Source organism: Lepidochelys kempii, chromosome 19 (genome assembly GCF_965140285.1).
Source record: "Lepidochelys kempii isolate rLepKem1 chromosome 19, rLepKem1.hap1, whole genome shotgun sequence".
NCBI classification, from domain to species: Eukaryota; Metazoa; Chordata; order Testudines; family Cheloniidae; genus Lepidochelys; species Lepidochelys kempii.
Genome location: NC_136398.1, coordinates 3304650 through 3322119, shown reverse-complemented (window position 1 = coordinate 3322119; position 17470 = coordinate 3304650). Strand labels below are relative to the sequence as shown.

At 52.5% G+C, this 17470-nt stretch overlaps 1 protein-coding gene across 3 annotated transcripts in view; it reads left to right on the top strand.

Annotated features, from left to right (window-relative positions):
- Window positions 1-17470, top strand: part of LOC140900526 (protein argonaute-1) — a 48358-nt gene that overhangs the window by 25652 nt on the left and 5236 nt on the right. For all 3 annotated transcript variants that reach the window (XM_073317939.2, XM_073317940.2, XM_073317941.2), the window contains 10 exons: window positions 990-1137; window positions 1932-2051; window positions 3257-3379; window positions 4383-4516; window positions 6079-6263; window positions 7250-7409; window positions 9050-9140; window positions 13270-13464; window positions 14748-14882; window positions 16120-16221. In XM_073317939.2, the coding sequence (XP_073174040.1) occupies window positions 990-1137; window positions 1932-2051; window positions 3257-3379; window positions 4383-4516; window positions 6079-6263; window positions 7250-7409; window positions 9050-9140; window positions 13270-13464; window positions 14748-14882; window positions 16120-16221 (1393 nt within the window). The remainder of the gene's footprint in view (window positions 1-989; window positions 1138-1931; window positions 2052-3256; window positions 3380-4382; window positions 4517-6078; window positions 6264-7249; window positions 7410-9049; window positions 9141-13269; window positions 13465-14747; window positions 14883-16119; window positions 16222-17470) is intronic.

Below are 17470 nucleotides of genomic sequence, written 5' to 3'. Positions count from 1 at the left end.
AAGTGCAGGCAGTGGCTCCTTGGAGGGGTTGGAGTTTGTTCCCCAGCAGATCTCTCCTGTGCCTCCCTTTTAGCTCAGGGAATCCCTTTCTGGACACTTGCCTCCTGGGCCAAGCATTGCTGCATGCGTTCCTTCTGCACCCGCTGTAGAGTGCAATTCAGAGTGCTTTACTTCCCCAGCACTGAGTGCTCCCATCTGCCTCCCCCTGTTCCTTTAGTATCCTTAATTCCAAAACCCCTTCCAGGGACTTTCATTTGAAATTTTGACCAAGGAAGTCTTGGGCACAGTCAGTAGTGAAATAATGTGATGTCTCCTCAGGGGCATTTGTAGCTTGTTTGGCTTTCTAATTATGACCCCATTAAGAATGTCGGGGTGTCTCCGGGTTCTCCAGAAGCTCTTTATGGAGTTGGGAAACGACTGGTGCAGGTGGAGTTTGTGTGTCCTGGATTCCTGCCATTGGTCAGGCAGCATCATTTAATTCTGTGCAGCTTAGCAGCACGAGTTAATTCTCCGCTAGTTCTGAAGTGTCACACCTCCCCATACCCCTTTAGCACTTCAAGAGCCACTGTCCTGTTGCAAGAAGGGATAAATTGGTGACTTTCCTCTTGAGCCCAGCTGTGCTGCTGCAGAGGGCAACCGAGCGAATATAAATCCCTGTAGCCATCAATTTGTGTACCCAGCAATATTATGTGCAGTGTGTTCTGTAAGAAAATGATTTCCCTGATTAGCTTGTGAAATCAGTGCTTGATCTGTGGACCTCAGAGCAACCCAAGGGTCAGGATATTCCTGTGCAGACTTGCTGTGCAGCCATCTCTTTGCTTTCTCTCTCCCTCATTTGTAATTGGGGTATGTGTGCCCTGCATGCGCAGGTGCTTTGGACGCTGCTCTGTTCCCTCACACCAAGCAGAAGAGTATGTGCTCTGGTTTGGGAAGTGTGTAGGATTTCTTGTTTAAGTTGATGCATCCTGAGCATCCCCCTCATCTGCCAGGTTCCCCCTGCAGCTGGAGAGTGGCCAGACAGTGGAGTGTACAGTGGCTCAGTACTTCAAGCAGAAATACAACCTGCAGCTGAAATACCCCCACCTGCCATGTCTGCAGGTCGGCCAGGAACAGAAGCACACATATCTGCCCTTGGAGGTGAGTTCGAAGTCACTACTAAACGGGGCTGCCAAGGCCTAAAGTTTTCTCCCAGCCTCCTTGCTCCTTGGCCTCTGCTGAGGCTGCCCACAGGGAGACCAGTTCCATGTGACTGTTGTTTGGGAGGGGTGGGGAGACTGCAATGTGCTCGTCAATCTGCCGTCCTTCCCCCTTAGTCCAACCTGGGCTGGACTTGAACTGGTAACTTGGAAGTGAAGGTACCAACCCCTCGGTGCACTGGCTGGCTTGCAGAGATGCACGGTGAGCAGGGAGTGAATGTTTTGCACCTCAAAGAAGCAAAAGAACCTGGCCCATGTCCTAGAGTGTGTGGCCAGAGAAGACCACCAGATCTAGTCTGACCTCCTGTGTGTCATCAGCACCCGCATGCCAAGCCTAACCACCAACATTAGACCAGAGCATTACAGCCCTCTGGACAGTAAACCGCTGTGCGCCGCAGGGAGAGAGCAGGAGGGGCTGAGGCTAAGGGGAGCCCCCCGATTGGGTCTAAAGGGAGCTGCTTTCAGGAAGCAAGGACTGCAGAGTACCTCAGCAGAGCAGTGTTACTGAGAGAGCTCCTCCCAGCAAAGTCTCCTGGTGCAGGAATTGAACCCGTGGCTCTGTTCCATATAGGGCTGTGACAGGCTCATCAACTTCTGTCTGTGGCCCAGATACCACTAGAGGGGGCCAGAGCACCACATAGAACGGGTAGGTTACAGGTGCTCAAGGCAGCTAACCATGTAGGTCTTCTAACATGCTTCTGGCTGCTGCCTCCCGCTCTCTGCCCTACCCTGTAGGTATGTAACATTGTGGCAGGCCAGCGGTGCATCAAGAAGCTAACGGACAATCAGACGTCAACCATGATAAAAGCAACAGCGAGATCTGCCCCGGATAGACAAGAGGAAATCAGTCGACTGGTATGTGGCACTTGTCCCTGTCCTCTGGGAGGAGGTTTTGGGGGGGGGGGAAGAGGAGCATCCTCCCCAAGAACCATGCGGGACTCTGAGCCGCATGGCAGCTGACTGTCACATGGTATATGTCACACTTACTACAGAACTGCTGTAGTAAGTCATGCTTCACTCGCTTGTATGGCGCATGCAATCGGCCATTCTGCTGTTACTGGGGAGTGCTATGAGCCATTCAGGAGAGCGTAGTGAGGATAATGATCTGATTAGTCTAATGCCATACGGTACTAGAAGTCCCCTTTCATAAGCCTATGTATTTATATACAAATAAAAACTCTCACAAATAAAGTCAGCTCCCTCTGTGGCCATGCAAACTTGACGTGCACAGTGCAGGAACCTTGCTATTGGCGGAATCCCAACCCAAAGAGCTAGAGCGAAAACTAGAATCAAAGACTAGAGAAATAAACCTGACCCCTGAGAACCCATGGGGCAGGGATCATTAATGGGATCCAGTAGGACCTTCTACCACTAGGAAAACTTCTCGCCAGCCCTTCAGGGGACATGCTACTCATGGCACTCATCCGGCTGCCCTAATGCTCTACAGCTGCCTGGGGAAGCTCTTGGGGAAAATCAGGGAGTACTAGGAGACTGGAGACTCCTCTTTGCCCAGATGGCTGGTGGTGAGGGGTTGGTAGTTAGTACGTTACTCTAACATAGGTTTCTGGGCTCCAGAAGCCAGAGATGTTTGATTTTTCTACTGGTATACTTACTACGGGTTTCTTGACACTCTGAATCTCTGCTGTGAAGCTTTAATTCTTAGGAATAAACTCTGGTCTCAGCTGCACTGGTGTAAACCCAGAGTTAGCTCCACTGGGGGGGGGCAGTTTTGAGAGCAGAGTTTGGCCCTTAATTTTAAAATCCCTGCCATGTCGATGTCAACAGAGAATTAGAATGGTGCCTGTTACCTTCAGCCTGTCCCAGATCCGGATGGAAGTCGTCACCTTCCTGCACCTCACAGTGCAGGCATCTCTGACTAGCAGCATCTGCTTTGCCCATTCTACTCTTAATGGGTCAGTTTGGTCATTGCCCAAGGCTGCAAACCAGCTCTGAGCTACTGCTCGGGTTTCATGCCACCACTGCTTTGCCCATACGTTGGCCAAGGAGACCACACCATTTACTGAGCAGCATAAGGAACTGAAGTGGTATCTTTCCCCCAGATGAAGAATGCCAGTTACAACCTGGATCCGTACATACAGGAGTTTGGGATAAAGGTGAAGGACGACATGACAGAAGTGACGGGGAGGGTCCTTCCAGCACCAATCTTGCAGTATGGAGGCCGGGTAAGCCGGAGTGTGTTGTCGCTCAGACACCTGTCTGTTTTCATACCGAAGGCGACGTCATTACATTGCAATCTGGGGCTTGGGAAGTTCAACAGCCTGCAGTTCTCTGCCCAAAACAGAACAGACTCAAATGTTCAGTTTGTGCCTGAAGGCTGGGATTTCCACAGGAGACTTGGGGAGTTAAATAATAAATCCCTTTGATAGTCCCAGCCTATATCATCTAAAGAGAGGGCCCCTATTTAAGGGAGGACAGAGAATTTCTTGCAACGGGGACTTTTAAGAGGTGCAGATTGGGTCTGCAGTTTTCTTTTCTATTAACTTCTTTTGGAATAGAGTATTTCCCTAACTGGGCATTAATGCTGCTTTAATCAGGGCTGGGTAGAGCCCAGTGGCATGGAGGGGCATGTGGGGCTGGGTGGCCCAGCGGGTGGATTCTTTGGCCTTTCACCTCTGCAGATCTTGATTCAAATCTGACATTTATTTTTGTGCCCAGTGGGTCTCCCAAACCCATTTCATGTGGGCCACTGGAGCCAATACTGAGACCACCAAAGCCATATCACATGGGGCCACTCAGCAGTCAGATGGGACAGCTCTGGATCATGACCAGCCCAGGTTGGGTTAGAACCAGTCATCTGAAGAGGGAAGATTCTGTGTAGCAATACCAAGCCTCTGAGCAGCACGTTTAAACCCCACAGCCTGTGAAGGGGGGGTGGGGGGGTGTCTGAGGGATTTCTGCAGTTAGATTGTTGTCCTGCATCCAAGGAATGTAGTGGGGTGGGAGTGGAGAAACGATCGTTGCAACATGATTGCATGGATCATTTTATCCAGGTATGTTCCTGGCCCTCGCAGCTGTGGGATCTGGGAGCACCTTCCATTACGCTCCAGATGACCTTGCTCTCTTCCCCAGTTTGATCTCCCATGTAAAAAGGGGCTTTTAGCAAGGAAATTGCCAGGCAGGTTGGACTCTGTGGGGGTGACCTCTGTCCGATTACTTGCCTTGCAGAACCGAGCGATCGCCACTCCCAACCAGGGTGTGTGGGACATGCGGGGGAAGCAGTTCTACAACGGGATCGAGATCAAAGTCTGGGCTATCGCCTGCTTTGCCCCCCAGAAGCAGTGTCGAGAGGAGGTGCTGAAGTAAGGAATTGGGCAGCCTGCAGTGGGGGCTGGGGGAAGAGCAGGGGCTGAGATGAGTCTGGCATCTGAGTGCCCCATACTGAAACATCTGCTTGGCTTTTTTAAACGGCAGCTTTGTGTAAAGAGCTGGAAGCTCTTTTAAGTGTAATGTTGTTCTCCACTGACACCCCCTCAGAGGCCCGGAAATGTATGACGTTTTTGTCACCCTCTGTCTGGCAAACATGAGTTTATTTCCCCCGTTTCAGATTTACGCTGGAATTTAATATAGAGTCTTGGTTTCCTTTATTAGATCTGCACCCTCCCACATCTCAGACTCTGATTCTGGTTCCCAGGAGCTCCCTCTGCTGTCTCCACCCACGCATAAACACTAAACATGGTTTGTCTGCTCTGTGCCCTACAGAGTAAGAGGCTAAGGTGGCTGCTTCTGGCTTTCTCTTCAAATGGGAGAAGCAAACTTAAATTTAAAAGGCAGAGAACTTTCCTTACTCTTAAGGGCGTTCAACCCTTTGGTGGTGGTGGTTGGAGGAGCATGTGTCTCATGCATGGCTATGCTGGCAATGGTACCCTACCTCTGGTGTATTACCGAGCAGTCAGATGGCTCGAACAGCCTATCCATTGACTGACAGCCACTTAACTCTTGTCCTTGGGAAAGGCTTTTATAGATGAACCTGGGTTTTGTCCTCTGTTAAACAACGGAGAGGAGCTGAGGCGTGGGAGAGGCTGCTTGGTGTCTGGCAATGTTACCCCTGACTTTGGATCTTAAACTCTCAGCAAACCCACAGATGAATCAAATCCTCTTCTGGGTAGTGTTGCTCCCATCCCCCCTGTGTATTTGCCTCTGGCCTCACTTGCACTTAAACTCCTTGCACTGTTTAGTCATAGATGAGACACGGCTACTGGGTGGGACAATTGGGGTATTTCTGAATAGGTTTATTGGGGACACTTGGCTACTTGAGTTGCAGCTAGTCGAAGGGAAGTTCTGTCTTTTGTGACCTCTCTAAAGAGCAGGTCGAGAGTAGCCATCCTGAGCTTCCAGTCCAGGCTTTTGAGTGTGTCTGCTTCAAACGGAAGATGCCTAAAGCCACTGGATGAGCTGATCACATGCAGAACGCTAACTTCTCCCGAGTTTGGCAACACATGAATGAGTCACATCAGTGCTCCCAAAACTATGGAAACCCACCAGCCTGCAAGGCAAATCTGCTCACCCTCACTTTCCTGTTATATGAATAAAAGTTGCTTGTAACTTCACCCGTCAAAATAAATTCCTCACAGCATGGGCAAGATCTTTGCCAAACTGGATCTGCTCAGCTGTTACACGTGTCAGTCATTCTGTGCTTGGTCACAAGGCATGTTGATTGAGGGCTGGGGAGTGACTCCCTTTCTCCATTCCTCTTGGGATCGGTCAGGCTGCAGTGTCACAGTATCCCGCTAAGTAGTGGGAATGGAATGGGCGCCTTTCCCGTTCCATGCTGCACACGCCAGCTGCTAGCGGCTCTGTGCTCCGTGTTTAGGAGAAACCACATGTGCATAGGGACTGACTTCTCCTTTCCCTCTTGGCACAGGAACTTCACAGACCAGCTGCGCAAGATTTCGAAGGATGCAGGGATGCCGATCCAAGGCCAGCCATGTTTCTGCAAATATGCACAGGGTGCGGACAGCGTGGAGCCAATGTTCCGACACCTTAAAAATACCTACTCCGGGCTCCAGCTCATCATCGTCATCTTGCCAGGGAAAACACCTGTGTATGGTACATCCATGTGGGGAGGGCTGTCATAGAAATTCTTTAGTCTCTTGTGTCAGCTGCTCCGCCCAGAAACCATCCGCTCCCGATTTGAGAACTGATCTTGCAAGCTGCTGATTCCCATCTCGTGCTCTGGAGCCAGGATGAGGGGAGATCCATGCCAATGTTGGTTAGAAATGTTTCATGCTAAAAAGAGAAGGATTCCGATGAAAGCAGCTTCTTGTGGGATTGGGACATCCCCTCAGCAGCATTTGTATCCCAGCCGTGACTGCGTGTTAGCCATTGGGATGACTGACTTAGGAGCATGTGGATTCTCCCTCATTTGACGTCTTTACATCCCAAATTAATGTCTTTCTAAAAGAGGTGCAGTAGCTCCACTAGAAGTTATGGGCTCAATGCAGAAATCGCTGGGTGGGGATCTCTGGCCTCTGCCATGCAGGAGGTCAGACAGGTGGTTCTTAATGGGCCCTTTTGGCCTTAGACTCTATGAATAAGCATGGGATTCAGGAGTGCAGCAACAGCTGACCTGCAGATGGAGATGAAATGCAAAAGGGAGCAATAGAAATGGTGAAAAGCGTCTAGGATTGTTAAGAGCCGCCTGGGAACACGGGTAAAGAGAGCTGCTCCTAGAACAGCCTTTAATCTGTGTCCCGTCTTCCCACTCATGATCTGCCTCTGCATGCAAAGCCTGCCACGTAGAGCCTGTGGCCATAAGGCTTGAAGAGTCTGTGAGCGTTGGTGCTGTACAGGCATTAAATCTCTCAGTTTAACGCTGTGGTGGGGAAGAATTATCCCTGCTCCGCAGATGGGCGCCCTGAGGTGCAGTGAAGTGACTTGCCCGAGGTCTCTCTGTTTGAGCTGGGAGTAGATCCCAGGAGTCCTGACTCGGGGCCCCAGCTCTCCATGTAAATGCACGTACTTTAGGTGCCTTCTTTCCGAGCTGCGGTGTACGCGGCGGCTGCTGTATTAACACTCTACCTCTCTGCTGGCAGCGGAGGTGAAGCGTGTCGGAGACACGCTCCTGGGGATGGCCACGCAGTGCGTTCAGGTCAAGAACGTGGTGAAAACCTCCCCGCAAACCCTGTCCAACCTCTGCCTCAAAATCAACGTCAAGCTGGGTGGGATCAACAACATCCTCGTGCCTCACCAGCGGTATGTACGAGTCCCCTGCCCGCCTTGGGCCCCAGCGACAGTGGGATGGGCTTGCCCCCCATGCCTTGCACATCTTCCCCTCCCCTTTATCCCTGTGGGCTCTTTCCCTCTTAGGCCTTTCTGCCCTGGTGAAGAGGTCAGGAGGGGAGCTGCTGCTGGAGAGTAATGCAGGGCTTTCCTCCCTCGTGTTTCCCAGCACGCCGCTTCTGCTCTGTTCCTGTGGGGCTGGGATCAAGGGACCAAACCAGGGTCCCCAGCAGAGCCTGCTGTGCCAGCCTCTCTCTGTCTGGCCTTACCAGTAGGAGAGCTTGGCAAGTGGCTGTTAAAATCCCCTGTCTGTCTCTGGGATGCGGGGGGGGAGAGGGGCAGGAATGAAATATAGCCCAGGTGCTGCCTTGTATATGAACCTGGAAACTGAGTCAACTGCAGAAATGGCCATGGACACGCCCCCTCCCCCATTGCTAGAGTCACTAGGCAAGTGACCAGCACTGATTGAAACATGTCAAAAAGGCACTGGAACAGATCAGGCCTCAAAAAAAACCTTTCCCACCCCAGAACGAACTCCTCCCTTCCTATCCCCCAGGGAAAAATAGAAGTCTTGCAAAGTATCCTGAAGGTCACTGAATCTAGGCTCCAAATTGAGGCAAGGAAATGAATTGCAAAGCGAAAAGCCCCTCCCTGAGAATGCTCTGCCACCAGTCCTCCCCTGCGAGACACCTGAGCTATGTGCTGCTGCATATGCCACTAGCTAGGCTGTGGCCACCAGTCTAATCTCCTAAGAGTCAAAAGGAGAGAACTTTGAAGCCATGTTCTATGTGAATAAAGAATTCCCACTCTGCAATATAGGCAGCTTGTGCAGCTGGTGAAGAAAGTTAGTACAGGATCTGTTCATAGAATCATAGACTATCAGGGTTGGAAGGGACCTCAGGAGGTCATCTAGTCCAACCCCCTGCTCAAAGCAGGGCCAATCCCCAATTTTTGCCCCAGATCCCTAAATGGCCCCCTCAAGGATTGAACTCACAACCCTGGGTTTAGCAGGCCAATGCTCAAACCACTGAGCTATCCCTCCCCTTCTGTTCTGAAAAGGAATCCCTATTCCTGGCAGGTCCTGAGTCTGTATTTTTCTCTGTCACTTAGATAAATGACTCAGACTAAGGCCCCAGTTACGCAAAGACTTAAGCAGATATGTGACTTCATACATGTGAAACACACGCTTAACTTTACCCAGTGTGTCAAGCTAACCACATGCCTGAGTGTTTACAAGATTGGGGCCTAAATGTTTGGTTTGGGCATGTCACGGTATTTCTTGTTAGTTTGCCCTTGCTCACCCCGGGATCTGGTGCAAAGATGCATCTAAACCCAAACAGCTTAGAAATGTGGCTGATTTGTGACACTTTGGGGGGGCGGGTGCCCCAAGCCAGGGTAGAGAGAGGTTGCAATGCCATGAGCAAAGATCAGTGCAAACCACAGGAAAAGGCAGTGGCTGAGACCTTTTCAGACTAATTCAGAGAGGGGTTTCCTCACCGCAGTCTGCCCTCTCCCTATAGCTCAGTGGCTGCGAATGTGAGTAACCCCAGCGCAGTCGGTGACTCTGACTGGAATAGCGGCAAACCTTTCCCCTGTCTCCTCTCTCCAATCAGCTCGGCGGTCTTTCAGCAGCCAGTGATCTTCCTGGGTGCAGATGTCACTCACCCACCAGCGGGGGATGGGAAGAAGCCTTCCATAACGGCTGTAAGTTGCCTTTCTGGTTGGGAGCGCATCCCCGCTCTGGTGCCCTGGGGGGAGGGTTGGCGTCCGCACGAAGCCGAGGCTGTGCGCTTCGGCTGGACCCTTCATGCCGTCCAGCCAGAGCAGGCTTGCCCAGAATCCTTGAGGCATGTAGACAGAGGCCAGGCTTGTCTCTGCTCCCTGCGAATGTCACTGCTTGGATGGTGGCGGTGCTGAAATGGGCTGAGTCCTGGGGGGGATCTGTGTGGAATTTCTGAGCAAGTGACTGGCCGTGCCCGGCCCCATGGGGATAAACCCCAAGGTTGGTACCCTGGCCGTGGGATTCTCCGGGTGACTGCTATGCAGCACATGGGGCTGCTCGGGGGTCTCGCTGCCCTGCTAGATCTCGGCCCCTCTTCAGGGGCTCGAACGAGGAGTGCTGGGTGTGTGGCAGCATCTCTGGATCGAGGTAATAGTAGCAACCGAAAGCATTACAGTTTGGTTCAATGGCATTCAGCCCTCTCCCTGCCCCCCCACTGCTGCCACTGTCAACATTGTTCTAGCATTCCGGCCCCCGGGCCTCTGGCTCTTGCTGACTGCTCTCCAGGGGAATCCCAGGTGCCAGCTTGGCGCCTGACTGAGCTCCCAGCCTGGGGGAGAGGTGAATGAGCTCTGGCAGCCACCAGCAGCTGGGGCCCGTGTGCCGAGTGCCAGCCAGTGCTGGTGCTGGTGGAGTGAGCAGTGCTGAACCGACAGCCCCAGGGAAGATGCTTCACCCACGTGCCGATACGGAGCAGGGCCGCTTCTAGGTGTTAGCGGGGAGCACAGTCCCACCGTCCCTGGCCAGTGCTTGGCCGCCTGCCAACGAGGGGGGTGGGCGAGCGTTGCTCGGGGTGGTTTTGGGACTCAGACCCTGGCCCCAGACCTCCCCGGTCTTTTCACAGGCAGCCAGCTGGTTAACGGTTTGGGCTTGGTACCACCCTGAGCTGAGTGTGAACTAAAGGTCAGTGCATCCTCTTGACCCTGTGACACATGAGTCTGGTCTCTGCTGTTCCCTGCGGGGCTGGGATGGAAGAATCGAGCTGATCTTTCAGAGACCTGCTAGCTTGCTGCACTAGGTCTCTGGAGATGTCCAAAGGTGGCTTTTCATCCAGGGTAACTGGAGTCCATCCGTGTTCAGAGCAGTCGCCCTATCCCACTTTCCTATGCAGAATGTCGGCGGGGCAGAGAAGCTCCGTGTATCAGCTCTTCAAGGCGGGGAGCTTGTCCTGCTGACTTAGTTGTCCATGAAGTACCCAGTGCATTAACTGTACTAACAAAGGGAAGAGCCGCCCTTCCCCAGAATCACCAGCCCCACTTCATTTCACCCCTGGGCTTGCCTTGCAGATCTGCCGCTCGAGTACAAGCAGGGCTTATGTGGCTGGAGAAGTGAATTTCAGTCGCAGCAAGCTAGGAAGATATTGCCTGTGGAAGAGGAGCAGAGCCCTCTTTTCTACCACCTGCTGAGGAGTCAGCGGTGTTTAATAAAGCGCCTGGGGCGTGGCTTGACCTTGAGCAAGACCTGAAGGAAGGCACCCTCCCTGCCATGCTAGTCACCCCTGGTAGGCCGAGGCAACCAGGGCTGGCCTGGTACGAAGAGAAGATGAAATAATCTGACAGTGCAGCTTGCCCCTTTCTCAGGATTGTAACATAATGCCCACCCAGTGTTTGTTCCAGCTGAGGAAGCTGTGGGGTTCGAGCAGCGCTATTTGTAACTGAGCATGTCAGGGTGTTCGTCATAAACCCTTTGCCCTCCAGGATTCAGAGCTCAGGTTTTCCTTGGCATGTGAAATCATCTTTGGGAGCCTTCCCTCTTCTTAATTAGGAGGAGGCGGGGCAACAAGTGCTTTTGGCCGTTTCTTTGCATTTGTAGGCAGGACCTGGAAGAGTAGAAAAGAAATAGAAGAAATCACTGTGGATGTTGGGCAGACCACTCAGTCCAGTTGTTTCTAATGGTCTTATCTAATCCCTTGACTTAGCTGGAAAACACATCCTGCCTACGAACCCCTTTCCCATCAAATAATTCCCTACTTCTGCGCTTGCCGTTCCCTCCCAACCTGGGGGACAGCGGGGGATATGTGCCCTGAATTGGATTCAGTCTGTTTCAGCAGGATGTGGTGGGTTGGAGGCATGAATCCCAAAACAAGCTCTAGTGTAGCAATGAACATCTATCTCCAGTAGTGGCCTCTTGACACTGGCTACTTTAGGGTCTGAGCCGGAGGCTGGAAGTGTAATTTCCAGGGCAGGTAGACATACCCACGCTAGCTGTGATGGGGCTAAGGTGGAAGTGCCGGGATGGGCTAACCACCCTGCATAGGATCCCATCTGCAAGCCTCGGTACATACTCGGGCGGTTCTTCATGCCTCCACAGCCCTGCGTCTTTTAGTCCACTAGGTTGATCAGAGATAGTGTGGGTGCGTCTTCTCCAGCTGGACATTGCACCTCCTGCTCCAGCTGATTGATGCTGCTGATCCCTACCCAAGTGGTGCAGCCTCAGAGCCTTTGGAAAGAGGGTCAAAAGCTCTTTGGGTGAGAAGTCTTGACGTGGAAGCTGCTCCCTCACGATAGGGGGAGGGAATCGTTCCAGCATAAATGGCAAGGCAGCCTCCCCCCTGTCCCTTTCCGGACAGCTTTGTTCTCTAGTTACAAACTCATCTCCAGTGACTCAGGGCTGCGTTAGTGTCGAGTGCGGCTGCTCTTGGCCTTCCTGCCCCTGACATTTTCAAGGTCTCCTTTTCAGAGCATGTTCTTGCTGAATCCCCTGCCACTCCCGCAGGAACCCCAGGCCAGGACTGCTGCCTAGCAACTGGGGAAAGTGAAGGGTGACTCAGACCCACGTCACTTCCTTAGGAACCAGAAGAGCAGCAAGCAGTGGAGGCAGATTTTGCTGGCTCTCTGAGATGCTCTGTAGTTCTGAGCTTGAGTGGGTGCATTCAATGACCGTTCACCGAGGGTTAGCAGAGTCCAAGCCTGCAGATGCCTTTTAAAAATATTTATCCAGCTAAGAGTTGGTTATTGGGCAGAAGTGCTTCCTTTGGTCATTCCTGGACAGCTCAGAATGCTGCCAGGATGCTCTGATACCATGGTGATGGGCATGGGATAAGGACCTAACTAGAGTCGAGCTCTCAGATGTTCATTAAACAGGAATTTCAATGTAGCCTGACGCAGCAGCATTTCAATAGAGAGCCTGGGTCTGTCTTTCTGGAAATCATTGTCCCCTGGCCCGATAACACAATATGTAGCATTGTGCAGCTTCCCTCAGTGGGTTTCAAAGCACTTTACAAAAGTGGGTAAGTGTCCTTACCTACATTCAGAGGGGGCGGTTTTGTTCCAGCACTTAAAGGCATGGAAATGGGCAACTCTGCCCGACTCAACACACGTCCCCTTTACGCTTGGCCCAGTAAGGGAGGGTGAGGAAGGCTGCCCAGGGAAGAGATGATGGTTACTGCAGGAAGTTCCCGAGTTCCTCAGACTAGCCATCTGCAGGGCTTGATGGTTCTGCAGAGGGTTTTTTTTGTTGCATTGATTTAAACTGGGAATAAGAGGGTGACTATAGTAAATTCACTTGTGGAGGGCCATGTGGAACACAGTCCATGCTGTTCCACTCCCTTATTTCTATTAATGCAACAGGCAAACAGAGCTGTCAGGTGCGCATGCCTAGCAAGGATCTGTGAACTTCTTTTCCTGGGAATGGCATGTTCTCCTTGCTATATGGCTTTGGCAGCAAAGCCTGGGATGGAAGCTCAGGAACCTTTGTCTCCCAGTCCCATGTTCAGTCCAGCCAGCCTTGATGTCCCTCTGAAGAATGCTTTGCAGCCTTGGCTCCATGGTGGGAAGGAGGGGAGGCAGCAGTGATCTGAGATCCCAGTACTGACGTGGACCAGCATCGGGGAATCACAGTTGTTGGTTGTTGGAAGTGGTTCCTTTTGGATATAGGTTCTCTGTATACTCCTCCTTCCATCCCTGAGCTCCAGGAGTAGGGGATGGTGCTCTGACCAAGGGGACTTGGTCATGGGCGTCCCTATTAAGGCAGCATGACAAGCCAGGCATGTCCTTCCCCCTCTCCCTTTTCATTGTAATGGCTCGGCGTGGCCCGTCTGCTTTGTCACTGCAGGTTGTGGGCAGCATGGATGCCCACCCAAGCCGTTACTGTGCCACGGTACGGGTCCAGCGCCCTCGGCAGGAGATCATTGAGGACCTGTCCTACATGGTGAGGGAGCTGCTCATCCAGTTCTACAAGTCCACCCGCTTCAAACCCACCAGGATCATCTTCTACCGGGATGGGGTTCCAGAGGGGCAACTCCCACAGGTAAGGAACCTGTCAGCGGGGCTGGTTGCTGCTTGCACTGCAGTTACACTGGGGCGTCTTGCATACGCTTCCCTGTTAATTTGCTGGCACTCACTCAGAGGAGGAGCTCCAGACTTGCCTCATTCAGATTTCACAGCCCAGGGTTAGTTGTTTGTTACGTGCGTGATATTCTTTTTGTCTGTGTGGAAGGGCAGAGCTAATGCTCTGGCTAGAGCTAGCCATGGCGCTGGGCAAGCTCTGCATGGGCACCTCTGCCAGCTCTTCTCAATCGTAACTGGAGTAGCCTCTGATGCTTGGCGTGCTGGACATCTGTCAGTCTCCGCTCAGACGCAGAGCGGCGGGATGGTTTTGTAGAGCAGAACAGACAGGCTGGGATGAAGTCATTGTATTGGCTTTGGCCTGTCGACTGAGGCTGGATTTGAACTTGGGTCTGTAGAAGTGAAGAGCTCAAGTGCATGGCTGCTGTTACCTACTCTGCATAGAGAAGTGCCCAGGGACTGATGGTGCCTCTTTGTTTTTCGGTGTCCACAGTGCACACTCCTCAGTGAGGAGTCACAGCTGCCAGAAGGGCAGGGAGCAGTGCCTCTCTCACCTCTCCCCACCCCCAAATAATTTTCTAAAGCAGCATTTCTCCCCCTTTTTGATACCAGGATCAGGCTTGCTGTCTCCCTAACCTGTGTCAGGGAGATCTCAGGGACTGGTGCCGGCCCACAGACCGGCCGTTGAGAAACACTGGTCTAAAGGCAACAGATGTCACTGGGTGCACTGGGGATCTGAGGGAGCCTCTGAAATGGTGTTTGTGGGCAGAGCTGCTGAAGAGGGACCCAGGGAGCTCTGGTTTCCCTACTGTGGTTGCTGAATTACACCGGAAAGAAGTCTAGAGAACGAGTTTGAAAAATGAGACCTGCAGTTGTCTAGTTGCCAACAGTCCTAGTTACATGTTTGCTGACAAGAGTAGGGGAAATGATCACAGTATATGAGCTGGGACTTTTTAATATCTGTCCTTGTGAATGAGATACATATGCACTGAGCTCCTTACTTCAGTGCCGTTGGCTGTAAGGCAGCACAGTTCCAAGCTCCCTCTCCCTGCTTGGGTTGGAGAAGGCTAGTGCCAGGGAAGCTAGGCCAATAATATACAGTAAAGGAGCTGCCCCTTGGCAAACTAGCTGCTGCCTTGCCGGCACTGCCATGTAAAGGTGCGGTGGTCCCTGTGTTGGCTCTGTCCAAAGAGTGGAGGGGAAGAGCTGTGTGTTGTCACTCATTCGATACACGGTCTCCTCTAGATTCTTCACTATGAGCTGCTGGCAATCCGAGACGCCTGCATCAAACTGGAGAAGGATTATCAGCCCGGCATCACGTACATAGTTGTCCAGAAACGGCACCACACCCGCCTCTTCTGTGCGGATAAGAACGAAAGGGTGAGGATGTCGAGGCTGGGCGTGGGAGGTAGTCTTGGGGGTGGGGATGATTGATTAGTCACCAGCCCTGTTGAACAGAACCTGCATGGAAAGCGTAGCGTTAACCAACGGAGCAGTCCTGACAGGAGAACCTGCAACCCTCACCCTGGCTGCAGTAGCAAAGTCTCTTGTGCTGGCTTGAGAGGCCAGGCACAGGTCACTTGCATGATGTGCTCCTAGGAGGTGAGTCTCTAGGGATGATGTTTAAAGAGCAAGTGTCAGATTGAAAATATTTTTCAGCATTTCCTCACCTGAGGGGTTAAAATCGCCTAGAGGGTTAAGAGAGAGGGACTGTGGAAACGTGTTTGATCCCTGCTGTTCTCAACATACAAGCAGCAAGATGCAAAAAGCTGGACTTCAGTTTCTCTTCCTAGCTCTCATCCCCTGGCGCTGGCTGCGGTGATGGGGTTCTGAACAGCCGGGGGGGCGTGAGGGGGAGGACATAGGGAAGAGGTTAACTTAAAAAAAAAATCAGGTAACCCTCCTATTGCTAGTAGGGTTCCTAAGTGAAACCCACATTTGGAGCCAAACCGAAGTTGGCAGCGGGCCCATCGGAGGGAAGATATGGGAAAGGGAGGCTTTTGTTGACCTTGGCATAAGAAGGTGTGTGGGTGCATGACAGAGACGCCTGGGTATGGGGTGATTGAAGCTCTCTGCAGAGCCCCTAGAATTTTTGGCCACTGGAAGTCCATTTCTGCAGTAGGAGTGTGCAGACATTGGGGCACTTCTTTCCCCATCTGCTTCCACCTCGTCACCCCTTGCACTATCCTCCAGTGTCGTGTGTGCAGAGAGCACTAGCAAGCCTGCCACCCTCACTGCTCCCTGTGCAGAGGGCCTGATTTTCTCCCATTTCCCACCAGGGGTGGGGACGCAGGAAGCACCTGTCGGGGCACTGCAGAGACCTGTTCTGTAACTGGGAAAGGGGAGTGTGCCAAGGGCCCCTACAGGGCGGAGCTGCTATGGAAGAAACCTGCTGTTGTGGATTCATGGAGAGCAATGGTCCCTGGCTCTTGCTGAGATGAGTGGTCATGCTGGGAACCTGCCAGGCATGAAGCTATTTAACTTTGCACAGAGGGCTTGGGGGAGTATACATCTCGGACAGAGCTGGCGTGGGTGGGGTGTATGGGACAGACCCGGAGCTGTGCCGCTTCAGGTAACCAGAGAATATAATGCTTGGGTCTCTGTTCAATCTCTGCAGATTGGCAAGAGCGGGAACATCCCGGCTGGAACAACTGTGGATACGAACATCACCCACCCGTTCGAGTTTGACTTCTACCTGTGCAGTCATGCAGGCATTCAGGTACTGCGTCCCAAGCCTGAGCGAGGCAACACCATCCAGGGCTTCCTTCTTCGGAGCCTGAGAGATTGTTTGCTGACTCTGCCCAGCATCCTTAGCTGATCAGCTACAGTCTCCCTGCCTTGTCCAGTCCTCCTCATTAAAGATTCCAACCTCCCTTTCCCCGGCATATGGCCGTTAACGCTAGGGCCTGGCCAGATTCCAGTGGGAAGAAATCTGTTGAAATCCCCCTCACCCCCTGTGGCTTCAACTGGTGCAGTGGTGGGGGTGAGGTGGTTCTGTTCTCTCCCCACTTGCTGAGCAGGGTTGCTGTGGGATATTTCTGTAGAGGGGAGGAGGTCCTTACCCATCTCAGGGGAGACTTGCTTAATAGCTCTGTCCATAGAGGCTACCTGTCCTGGGCAGCAAAGGGTGCTCCATTCTTAATTGCTTAGCTTTGTCCTTGGCCTTTGGGGTTTCAGTTTATCCAAGGGGGCAGAATACTGTGTAGCAGCTGGTTTGCAGTAACCTGCAGTTTCTAGTTCTCTCCTTCCTAGGATGTCCTGGGAAACAGGCAGCCCAAAGTGCCAGCCCTGCGGAAAACTCCTCAGCTAGGGTTCTGTGCTTCCCAGGCTCACCTGAGTTCTCTGGCTCTGAATTCCCGCTGATGCTCCTAATTGTCAGGAGGGACCTGGAAACCCATCCTTGCATGGAGCCTGGGCAGGCAAAGTGCCATTCTAGCAGCCGCTGAAGCAGAGTGAGTCTGCTCTGCAGCTGTTTGTAGGGGGCCATGAATATTCTGATGCTGCATTGGCAGCTGAGCGTGCTGCAGGCTGCAGTAACTTCGCCGGTGCTTCCACGAGGGAGGCTTTTTGGCTTCCTTTCTCTCGCTCCAAGGACAGGAGGCTCCTGGCTACTGAGGAGCTGGGAGGAGCCACTGGTCAAACACACTAGCATACAGCTTACGTTGCGAAGGGTCAGGAGGTTATTCCAGCCTGGGCACCATGGCAATGACTTGCCACCAATGCACTGGCTCTGTGTGGTGGGGAAGGACTGGCCAGCTGCAGTTAGTCCTTTGCATTTAGCTTTCTTCACCCAACCATCACCAAGCACTTCACTGCCTCTGAAGACTGCTGACTCTCCAGCCCGTGAGTAGGGAAGCAAATATTACAGATGGGGCTGAACTTAAGCCACAAAGGGTTAACTGCCTTGGTCCAGACACTGGAAGTCTCAGGGACAGAACACAGGAGCCCCGACTCCCCTTGGCTTGATC